General features: G+C 42.7%; 1 protein-coding gene across 2 annotated transcripts in view; it reads right to left on the bottom strand.

The window, feature by feature from the left end:
* Positions 1-10172, bottom strand: part of MAP3K3 (mitogen-activated protein kinase kinase kinase 3) — a 30479-nt gene extending 20307 nt beyond the window's left edge. The window contains exons 1-5 of one of the 2 annotated variants that reach the window (XM_009883832.1): positions 10077-10172; positions 9623-9712; positions 6490-6530; positions 1624-1723; positions 209-322 (exon numbers count right to left, since the gene is read on the bottom strand). In XM_009883832.1, coding sequence (XP_009882134.1) covers positions 209-322; positions 1624-1723; positions 6490-6530; positions 9623-9712; positions 10077-10172 — 441 coding nt within the window. The remainder of the gene's footprint in view (positions 1-208; positions 323-1623; positions 1724-6489; positions 6531-9622; positions 9713-10076) is intronic. The other variant, XM_009883833.1, reaches the window with a different exon arrangement.
* Positions 10173-11718: the final 1546 nt, after the last annotated feature.

Raw genomic sequence — 11718 nt, 5'->3', positions numbered from 1 at the left:
TGAAGCCAGGAAAAAAAGAAAAAGAAAAAAAAAAAAAAAAAGAGACACCTATAACTAAGCCAAAGCAAAGAGGATAAACATATGCATTCGTGTCTGTGAAGAGTGATTTTACTAATCCCCGTTACTCTCAGACAAGGCTACCATCGTGTTTCAGAGACTTAAGGGTAAAAAACTTCATTTTGCTGTAGTCACAGAAGTTGTTACCTACATGGTTTCTGTCCTGAGACAGCAATAATATTCTAAGGCTTTTCACATTAGAGCTTCGGTCCAAGAGATCTACTGCTTTATCCAGGTCATCTTGATTTTTCAAAGGAATAGATAGCTGCAAAATAAAAGAAAAAAAAAAAGGAAAAAAAAAATCATTAGAAAAGACAGAAGAAATAAGTCTGCTTCCACAACAGGTATTTAAACAAACATTAGAAAAAGCAAAAAAAGTTACCAGAATAGAAGATAGGATTCTGATTGCTCAATTATTCCACAAATTTTCATTACAACACTGTATTACTGTCCTTTTTAACAAGGTTTTCCTCCCACGCCATCAGAGAAATGGCTGACCCTATGTAAATTTCTCTGAGGCACCATCCACAAAAATATTAATTGCTACCTGAATTTGCTGTTTGCAAAGAACAAGTCAGACACAGGCCCCCGACTCCCTGATGAGAACACCGTCTCAGAATACTTATGAATCCAGGCCTAACGAGCAAGGCAAAATTGGCTTTCAGATAGAGACGAGTACGAAGAAGATTAAGACTTTGAAAGAGGGAATCGATGAATTTAAAACTTGCTAGTAAGACCCCGCGAAATTATGCATAGACACTCTGTTCTACAGCCCACTCACATCTTGAAATGCCCGTGTTATTAACGCTGAGGAGCCCCTTTCATTTTTGTCCGACTCCTGCTTGTGAACGGGGTTTTGCATCTCTCTCAGTAGGGATGCAGTCCCAAATGGTGGGAGGGCAACACCACAACAAAAAACCCAAGGAAAAGCCACGATGTCCAGAGTGAGAAAGCCAACAAAATGCTTCAGATTATTAACCCGGACTACCCAGTTCCTCAGAGACCAATGCCATTCCCCGCGTCGCTGTCTTTTGCCAATGCCAGTGCTCCCAGCCCCCCTTCAGCATCGCATACCAGAGAGCATCCCCTGTTCTCGCCCAACAGCCGGGCGATGAGCAGTGTTGCAGCCGGCAGGAGGTAAACGTGCTGCAAACGGCTGGACGGCTGCTGCTGGTCAGCAAACACCACAAAACACCGACTCTGCTATCGGGCAGCTGAAGAAATAACTCTGGGACTGCCTGCAGTCCCCAGACTGTGTAATATTGGCCTGCAATAGTTGCATTCAACAGTCAAAATAGTTCAAATACCTTTTTTTTGCTTCCACAAGAGAGTCTACCAAACAATACCAGTACAAGGAAGCAAGATGCTGATGTTCGTACAGTACACACTGTGCTGTTTTGTCAGCATCGGCATGTCTTCTTCTGGGGCAGAGCGGGTCAGCTGTGGTTCATATTAGAGGGAAGAACTGACAATTAAATGTAAGGGTACAGAATTTGGGATGGTAAAAGGAGATGTCATCCAGAGAGAGTGTTCCATGTTTTGAGCACCGGTAACAACGCTCTGTACCTCATTGTTCATGTAGTGGAGGTCCAGCGGCTGGCCAAAGGCTGTTTTCACTTTCTGTTGCACATCTTCATAGCGCACGGGACGGACAAATGGGATAATTCTGGAAGGAAAGAGAATCACTGATTGAATTCAGAGCTATGCTTGACAATGCAATCAAATTAGATGGCTGAACCATGAAAAACACATTTGAATGTTCTCCGTTCATCCTCAAGTAGGTAGTGAACCTTTCTAATTTGAATTGATATTAATTATTTTAGCAAGGCATTCTTGATCTCTGGTCCATTTCCAAATGGTTTGCCAAAATGCAATGTTCAACTGAAGACTTAAAATAAAATGCATTTCTCCCTGGATAGAAAAGTATCCTTTACTGAATAAATTTCTTTCACATAGCAGGATGCAAATCTCCTATGCACTCTGGCTTAAAGAATACTGCCTCAGGCACAAAACACACACAAATACATTCAGTGAGAGCTGGATTAAAAGCTGCAGAAGGCCCGAAGAACAAAAAAGTATTTGGTTTAAGTACTCCAGTATCCCAACACACTCCCTAAAAATTTCCAAAAGGCGTTCCAGTTGAAAGGTTTCAACAAACATTCCCACAGCAAAGTTAGTCCTGAACTCCGGCAGGAAAGCATCAGCAGGAGGACACAAAGGAATCTGAAAAGCCTTTCCCAAAGGTGGTCTGTGACGTTAGCTCCACGTTAGCCCTCTGCCTGCTCGACTCCAACATCTGAATCCCAGACTCACTGCACTGTCTCTGCAGTTATCCTTCAAACCCTGTGCGACACAGCAGGGGTTTTCTCTCAAGAGCTGAAGGTAAATCTAACTCTGTGCAACCGTTTGTCACACACAGCTCACTTTATTTTAAAAAAATGCTTTTTTTCTTAGTTACGGAGGCATAATAGATCAAAACTTAAATACTGCTTCAGCTGTAATAGCAGTGGCACTTGCAATAATTCAGAATATTCATATAAGATAGATATCTAAGACAGAATATTCATGTAAGGCAGAGCAGTATCATACCCTCATGCTTCCTCCCTCACCTGTCTTCTTCATATGTAACGCATCTCTGGGCGCCTTCACCGACTGACTGACACCCAAAATATGCACGGATGGCAATTATTCTGACGACTTTCCCTGAGCCCAGAGCTTGTGACACACTAACCCCCCAGTTCCAGCACTCAGCCATTTCCTTGCCAGCTGAATGGCAGAGAGTTTTAGACTCACGTACATAAACGGCCTCAAGAAATCCAAAACAGCAACAGGCGCAGCCGTCCTAGGGGAACCCTGCAGAATCCTGTGGCACGTGCATGCTTTTCAAAAAATGACAGTATACTTTTCTTCGTCGGGTTTTTGTTACTGTTTTGCCTACCTTGGAATAGAAACTCTAATGCTTTAGGCAAAGTAATAAGATGAGGTTGCAGCAAAGCATCTAAAACTGTTTATTTTGCTGGAATGTTCTTCTGCAGGAAGTTGCCAAGTACTCAGAAAGTCGCTACCTCAACAGCTGTGGAAAAGAAAGATTTTCATCCTCTGCAGAAGAACCAGCGAGTAAAATATCCTGGGTCAAGAACTGGAGGATTCAAGTGTGAACTATAGTTTACAACCCACTATTCCAGCAAACCAAGGACGTCTACTGCTCAGAAACCCACTTTTTATCTCTCCACTGCACAGGGCCCAGATGGTTGGTTGTTCTGCCTTCGGGCTCCTACAACCAGACTTCTTGCCATCTGCTTCCATGGGCCACGAGACCACACTGCATCCCCACTACCGGCAAGTCAAACACACAGCTCTGGGACACAGCTGACAGCCACCAGCCTTCTGCAAGCTATGAGACCACTCGGGGAGCCGCTTGGAACAACTCTGCTTTGGCGTAGCTGAAATACTGCCACAAAAAAACTTGATTATTAGCACCCCTTCACAATTTTGCCATCAGGCAGAAATAGGAAGACCTGAATGGACCACAGAAACTCAAGACCTATCTCCCTCACTAGGACAACTCTCTGAGCTCACTGAAACCCCGAATCACCTCTGGGGAAGCTCCCAGGAGTTCCTGTGTTCCGGCTGAACCCGTGCTTTTCATAGAAGGCTTAGTTTCCAAAACGTCCATCCAGCCTGCTTTGCCAGCACTCAGTATCCTTTCACGATATGCAGCTTTTGTTTTAAATAGCTCTAGTGTTAGTTGGCTTTCTTCACCCCTTCCCAGGAAGGGTTCATCTTGCTACCAGACCTACAACATTCAGCTATTTAGAAATAATTGTCCTTGTTAAAAAGCAGCCCACAATAACATTTTCTACATATTACTAAGAAACCCATCCATGAAATTATAGTACTCTGGCACTGTACAAACGTAATTTAGCTCTCGGTTGAACCGAAGTCCCTTATAAAGGCTTCCATTCTACACTCAATGCATGAAAAAGCAGAGCTGTTCTCAGGTGCCACAAATTCTATTAGTTTAAAAACTCTGTGCACTCTTCTAACACAAAATCATGGACTGCAGGGTTTAAGGAGCCCATTCCTGCCTGACCACCTTAAATATTTGTGGTTAGATCTGGCAGCTCCTCTGAAACCAAGCACACACACTTACATTCTCGGTGCAAGCTTGCTGTCTGTAACTGCATACCACTTTGGGAATGGGGAATTCAGGCGAGCGTAACTGCATAATTAGACTAACACACAATCAACCTTTTCATTTTAATGTTACTGCAGAAAAAACCACACCTTTCTTCTCCCCTGAGCTCTGTGCCATCTTAAATGCCCTCGGGCAGAAGACACGCGAGATGACAGGACTGTGATGACAAGATTTTGCTTCCGAGTTACCTTGTCCTAACATGGTATCACAAAAAATTGTGACTTGTCACACAGTGGCTCTGTTGTAGTGCGCACAATGGCTGTGACACAGTAGAGTGCTGAGAAGATCTGGCTGACAAAGGTGGCAGTAGATCCCAGCTATGATTACTTTTACATTTTCTCCTCAAGGCCCAAAATTCAGGTTTTTTTTAGTGACAGAATTCACCACGTAGTACTTTGGTGAATTGAACAGGTCAGTTTTTGAGGAAGGTTTTACAAATTACCCTCCACCGTTTGCGTTATCAACAAAGAACGCCTCTGCTTTTCTGTTTTAACAAAAATCCCTTAATTTGAGAAAGGAGGATACTGAGGAGGAGCCTAGGCAGCTCAAGCAGTAACCTTTGCTAGTAACAGGCTGTTAGGATCACTGCATACGACTTGCACTGTTGAACTATCAACATTAAATTTGCATTTTATCATGAAACCGTGAATTACTTCATGTTGAAAGTACTCTCTGGGATGGGAGAAACCAACGGATTCCCATAGGATGTCTGTGAAGAGCAGCATACAAATTCATTCTTACAATCCAATTAATTTCTTCAGAAAAGGGAAACTGAAGCCTGCGTCAAGATCCCTTTTCCCCCTCCTCAGTGAGAGCTCAAGGGCAGCCACAAAGAGGCTGCAAACAAATTTGAAGCCTTTCTGGACCTTCACACAGCCACCAAACAGCCATTAACAGAATCACAGCATCCCAGACTGGTGGGGGCTGGAAGGGCCCTCTGGAGCTCCCCCATCCCACCCCCCGCCAGAGCAGGGGCACCTCCAGCAGTGGCACAGGACGGCGTCCAGGCGGGTTTGGGATGGCTCCAGAGGGGGAGACTCCCCCACCTCTCTGGGCAGCCTGTGCCACTGCTCTGCCGCCCTCACAGCAGAGAAGGCCCTCCTCAGCTTCAGATGGAACTGCCCATGGTCACCTTTGTGCCCGTTCCCTCTTCTCCTGTCACGGGGCACCACTGGACACAGACTGTTCCCATCCCCCCGGCACCCTCCCTTTGGGGATTGAGAAGCGTTGAGGAGATCCCCCTCAGTCTTCTCTTCTCCAGACTGAACAGCCCCACGTCCCTCAGCCTTTCCTCAGCAGAGAGATGCTCCACTCCCCTCAGCATCTCCGTAGCCCTTTGCTGGACCCTTTCCTGCAGTTCCCTGTCCTTCTTGACCCGGGGAGCCCCGAACTGGACACAGCGCTCCAGATGTGGCCTCCCCAGGGCAGAGCAGAGGGGGAGGATCACCCCCCTCCACCTGCTGGCCACGCTCTGCTTGATGCCCCCCAGGATGCCATTGGCCTTCTTGGCCACCAGGGCACATTGTTGGCTCATGGGCATCCTGTTGGCCACCAGGACTCCCAGGTCCCTTTCCACAGAGCTGCTCTCAAGAGTATCAAGAGTTCCTCTCAATTAGATGGCAGGCAAGGGGCATTTTGAGACCTACTTTGAAATATCCAGGTAATTTCACCCATTGGAAACCATACTGCAAACACCAAAAATGCTAATTGAGTTAATTCTAGGTTTTGTAAACGAAAGTGCCTAAAAACTAAGTATCAGAGGAAATAACAAGGAAACTTTTAGACCAATGAAAAGAATCTTCCCTTGCTGTATCTGCTGCCCAGGCACAGCAGGACACCGATAGTGACAGATCATCAGGAAGTGAGAAACTAGAAAAGAATGACACTAATTTGATCAGCTTCATTTGTTTTTGGCTAAAATGAAACAAATGAGGAACACATCTGAAATAAGCCTATCAGGCTGAATTTATTTCAGGCTGGACGGTTTTTATAATACTACTGCAATTCACTTGTGAATAGATACTACAAAAACAAATCAAAGGAAAGTGTTATATGACACACTGATTTTTAAAAATAACTAAGTTGCTTATGACCTGCTTGCTGTTGCCTCTACTGTGTGTTTTTCATTCAGGAACAAGGAAAAAAAAATCAAGCCAACAAAACATTTAACCTAAATTACTAATGACTGAATTATTCTACTAAGCAAAGAATCAAAATAGCGAAGGCAGACTTACCGTCTCTCCCCGTTATGTTCAAACTTTATCCTTACATCATTCTGCACAAGAAAGAACGAAAGGTTAGTTCACAACGAAACTCTGGCATAGCTAAAAGCACACAAACGCATCGTAGAATGATTTTAAGGCCCAAACACAAAGCAGGTAGATTTGTGATCGCGGGAGGCATCGACTCCTCCCAAGGCTAACCAGAACATGGCTCTTGACAGCTTTCTCTGCGGAAGCTGAAGTAGACTGTGGACAGTAAGTGGCCAACGTGTGAACACAGCACCATGAGGAATGGAGAAATTGCTAAGGCAGAAAGAGAAGAAAAGGGGTAAAAACTAACTGGTAGTTTTTATGAACTGTCACTTACACAGAGGACCCTGAAATACACTTATATATAGAAGGAAAATTAATCCATCTTTAACACTGCATGGCAAAAATCTGAAATTGAGTCTAACTGCATATTCATCTGAACTAAAGCTAATTTTATTTGTGCCTTGTCAAAATATACACGTTTTCTTCTATGGCAAAAAAGAGAGATACAGGGAATGTGCCACATTCATTATTTGTAAGGCACAGACTAAATCTCTGCTTTTGCAAAAATTCAGCCCCTGAAACTCTAATTATGAAGTGACAAACAAGTTAACTACATGTCACCTTTTAAAGTGCAAAGGGGTCATCATCCGTATCTGGCAGATGGTTAAAAGCGCTGACCGCGCAACCTGTGCGTTTCACTGTAAACTCAGAAGATGCTATGTGGCACGGAAGAGTCGACACGCTGAACTTTCAACTCTGGGGATCAAAGTTCAAATCCCAATTTAGGTCACAAAGATAAAAATAAAAGGGAAAAATCTGCTCTGATAAGACTCCGTAATTTCTGCTGCACAATTTATGTGATTGGAATAGATTAAGCCATCTGTGAAAGCCTTAGACAATAGGCAATCATACATCTAGGAACTTCAAAAAAATGTGGCCAGGAAATGCTCTTTAGCTGGAGGAAGTATCTGGCAGGCCTAGTGGTCAAGAATGCAGTTCAAAGGGACCCAGGCAATCACTGCGAGTACACAGTATTCCTGCAGCAATACTGTAGGAGCAGAATTGATCACGACTAATGAGCTTCCCAATCGGAGCAATGATCATCTGCAGGTGGGTAATTCACACGTAACTACCAAAGATGTTTTCTCAGATGGGGGAAGAGAAAAAAACTCACTCCAGAATGACACCAAAATGAAGCAAACTCCAAAGAATTCATTTTAATTGAACGGTAATGGAAAAATGTAACAAACAGCATAGGAATAATAAACTATAAAAGATGTCCACCAGCCAACTACTCATGAAACGGTTGTTTCTTAGACATAATGGATGGAGGAATGATCCCTTTATATCAGGATTTTAAGGGAAGTAATGCTCTAGATTTTTTTTTAATGCTATACTATTCTAAGTAGCCCAGTCTAAGGGAACTAAAAAGGATTGTTTGGATTAAATTGAATTAATGTAATTTTTCAGATTAGATTTCTGACCTCAAGATGCGTTTTAGGTCATGAAACAGCTAAGAGACAAAGCTCTCACTAGTTAAAATTAGACAATGCTAACAGACCTTCAGAGGTCTTGGAAAGCCTTTCTTCAACTTGCTGGTACCTAAGCAAACTAAAAGATCTTTCTCAACAGCGTTGCACGCTCTCAAATGTGTCACTGGTAACAAAGGGAAGGGGGGGTGGAATTTGGCATCTATCATCTGTGATTTTTCCAAAAGGATCAGACGTTGGCCATTCGTGCCTAAGATCAAAGATCTAAGAAAAGGTATTCAAAGTGATGTTAGTGAGCACCTAGAGGAGTTAAACATCTAGTGTTGATTCTTTTGAAATCAGTGAAACTATCACCTATATAAAGCACTTTTTAAAGCAACTCACATAAACTGTCCTAAGAGATAAGTAAGAAAGCAAATCCAAGTTTAGTACTCTAGCATTCCAGTTCTGTGATGCAGTGTCATAAATAACGATTACAGATTTTGGTTTAAGACATTTCTGAATTTACGTGTCAAAGTGATTTGGAAAGGATTTTGTACTACTCCATCTACGGATTTGTCCAGCACATTTGAGGAAATCCCAGATCCCAGCTGAACAAGTAGATTATGAGCAGACAAAGCATAAGGAAGAGACAGACATGAACTTTAAAGCCTGCTCTAAAAACCTTAAGCCTGTAATAGGAATATAACCAGAAAGAGTTATTTTACTGATACAGGCAACTTCTCCTATTAACATTAGTCTAACTGCCAGTAACTTGATTTAATTTTTTAAAGACAGTAATGCACAAACAATTCTTGGCTGAAATTGTTGCTTTTGCATTGATGTATTTCATTCAAATGACGTGCAGCGTACACTGGCAGAGAAATATTATTCTGTCCTTTCTTTCTACCAGAAAGCCAATAGTTTTCTCTATGAAAGAGAGACACCAGTGATGTTGAACAAACAGAGAGAGACTTTAAAGTACTGACCCTGCCACTTATTACCTTGGGGAAGGTATTTTTTTTGGAAAAAAATGGACTTCACATCCCCATACCCAAATAAGGGTTAGTTTCATTCCCCTCTTCATGGAATATACGACTGGGTAACTCCAGACAATCCTCCCTGTTAAGGATGCCGCCTCCATTCAGACACCTGTAAATAACCATTTCCTTTTTCACCGAAGCAAAGTTATTACAGTTTCACTAAAGCCACTCCTTTTAGACAATTCCCTTTAATGTTCTTGGATAAACTTCAGTTTGACTACCTTTTATCTGGATCTTTGTTCTGTATTCATACGCACTCTGAATCATGTGAAGATTGAGACCAGCATTAGTTCATTATCCGACAGAGCGCTTTATGCAGCTTTAAACGGCAGTGACCTTTTTTTGCATCAGAAATGGAAATACTTGTTTCCTTTTCATCATTACGCTGCTCAGCTCCCCGCTTCCTTTTGAATTTAAGTTTTATTTCCACTACAATGAAAAGCGCATCATACTGCTACATCACGACAGAGTCAGTAAAGACAAGCTTTCCTGGCCTCCCACACCTGCTTAAATGAATTCTATAAAGGTCGCTGCACACAACTTTAAAACATGCTCCTAATTTATAATTGCTAATATTGAATAGGAAAGCAGTTTTCTTACCGGAACTTTTTTTTCCTCCACTGCAGAGGCACACTGGTTTGTTATTGCAGGGCTGCCCAAGAGGGGTGGACTGCTGGCATTGTGTTTTTTCTTTAAAAATAATAAAGTCATTTACAAAAACGGCAATATGACTGTGAAAACAGAAAACTACTTGGTAAACTTTTTAGCTAACCTACACAAACCAAACCCCATCAAAAACACCCGTGTGGGAGGAAGGCAGAATACTACGATGTTGCAAATTATCAAAACCGTGCCTTCCATAGTCGATAAAGGTTAAGTAAATAGCTACTGGGTTGGCAACACAGCCTGGGCAAGAATAGGGAGCTCATCCACTTGGGATGCTTCAGCAGTCAGAAGCACGAGGCTGAACACGGGCAGCAGACCCACTGTCCACCTCCTCTGGCCCTTCCGCCCCCGGGTAACGATTTCAAGTACTCACTGAATAGCCTATTACCTGTTTGTTGGAGTGAGCAGTGTCTTTGTTCTTCATGGTATCATATCCAGTCAGTCTGTGACGTCGGCTCATCTGGAGTGCTACCAGGTCCTTCATGATGGATTTCAAGGCCTCTTGTTCATCTGTGATGCACAAGAATTTTAGTAGTAAGTTGCCTGGTTGAGTACCAACCATAATGCTTCTGACCTTGTTTTCTACTGGCTTACAGAAAGACAATCCTTTTTAGGATCTTTGCAAATACACTATAATTTCATTTAGTCACAAAAAGCCCAGAGCCAACCTTGTATCCCGAAGCAGTAAACAGACAGGTAAATTTTAAGTCACTTGTCCGATATTACAAAAGGATCTGGCCACAGTAAAGTTCAGAATAACTATCCCCGGCCCCTGGTTCTGTGCAAATCGCTTTGCAACAAACAATACACTTGGACAGATTTGCCAGATCATCATAGGTCAGTTAGGAAGGGCAAACTGATGTGCTCCTGCCAAGGAAAACCCGGTAAGAACCTGTTCTTTCCAATTTTATATCCTGTTAACTTAGAATTCTTGCTTGCTAGTGGAACAAACCACAGCCAACAAAAAACAAAATGAAAAACTGGACAAAGAGCCATCTTAGAATATCTCTAAATTCAAATCCACTTGCACTGATTTCCCCAACGCATTCCTCTCTTCCCCCCAAACAAGCTGATGGACCGAAGTTTAAACCATTTGATGAGACTTCAAGATCTACCGAACAGCTTCAAATTGCACAGCATTAAGAACTGTCTCCGGGCAGAATATAATGGAGCAGGTTCAATTCAAGGCTTCTTGCAAATGCAGGAATATAAAAAACACACAATGAAATATTTCTTATACACACTACTGACTGAAAATTGCTTTCTGAAGCTAAGATTCCTGATGTAACAAATTTAAAATGTTCTTCCATCGCTTGTTAGTTTTGAGGAGATAAGTGGTATTCAGCAGAACTTTGCATGAAGTCTGGAGAAAAAAAAAAAGACACAAAAGGAGAGAAATGCCTGGGAGCTGGGCTGTGATGGATGCTAGCGTGAAGTAAGGTGTCCAAGAGCTACTGAAAAATAATCCTCTGCTTTTGCAAGCTAACAATCCTAAATTACTCGATACTGCAGAAGGGAAAAAAGCTGACACGTGCAGCTTGGTTCAAGAGGGGACCGCACTAGCTGCTTGGCTCCTGGGTGCTGTGCCCTCAGCTGCCATCAAAGCAACAAAGCAGCATCAGATGCGGCCCCGCAGACAACCAGCGATTGGCACACCAGTGCCACCTGGATTGCTGGGCTGCTGCTTCACACATCAAGATTCATTCCAGTTTTTAGGGACAAAGTGTTGTTTCCTTGGCAAATAGTATGTCCAGTTAAATCTTTCCTGATATTGAGGCACCATTTAGGCATGACATTTGAAGCAGTGATTAGATCAGCTCTGAACATGCCCAGAAGAAGAATATGCCCTTTCTGAAGACTCTGGTTGGACTTGACCACAAGTTTTGGGTGGAAAGCTTTTTTTTTTTTTTTTTTTTTTGACAACTGGAACTTTTGAAAGCGATGCAATCCAGTAAACACATAGATGATGTTATCACACCCCTACTCGTATGACAGTGTATCAGGAGCGCCGTGCGTCATATGCTAGAGTC

This window comes from Charadrius vociferus, unplaced genomic scaffold (genome assembly GCF_000708025.1).
Source record: "Charadrius vociferus isolate BGI_N301 unplaced genomic scaffold, ASM70802v2 scaffold484, whole genome shotgun sequence".
Classification (NCBI taxonomy): Eukaryota; Metazoa; Chordata; class Aves; order Charadriiformes; family Charadriidae; genus Charadrius; species Charadrius vociferus.
Note: the sequence above shows the minus strand (reverse complement) of the source record. Positions and strands in the feature narration are given on the sequence as shown.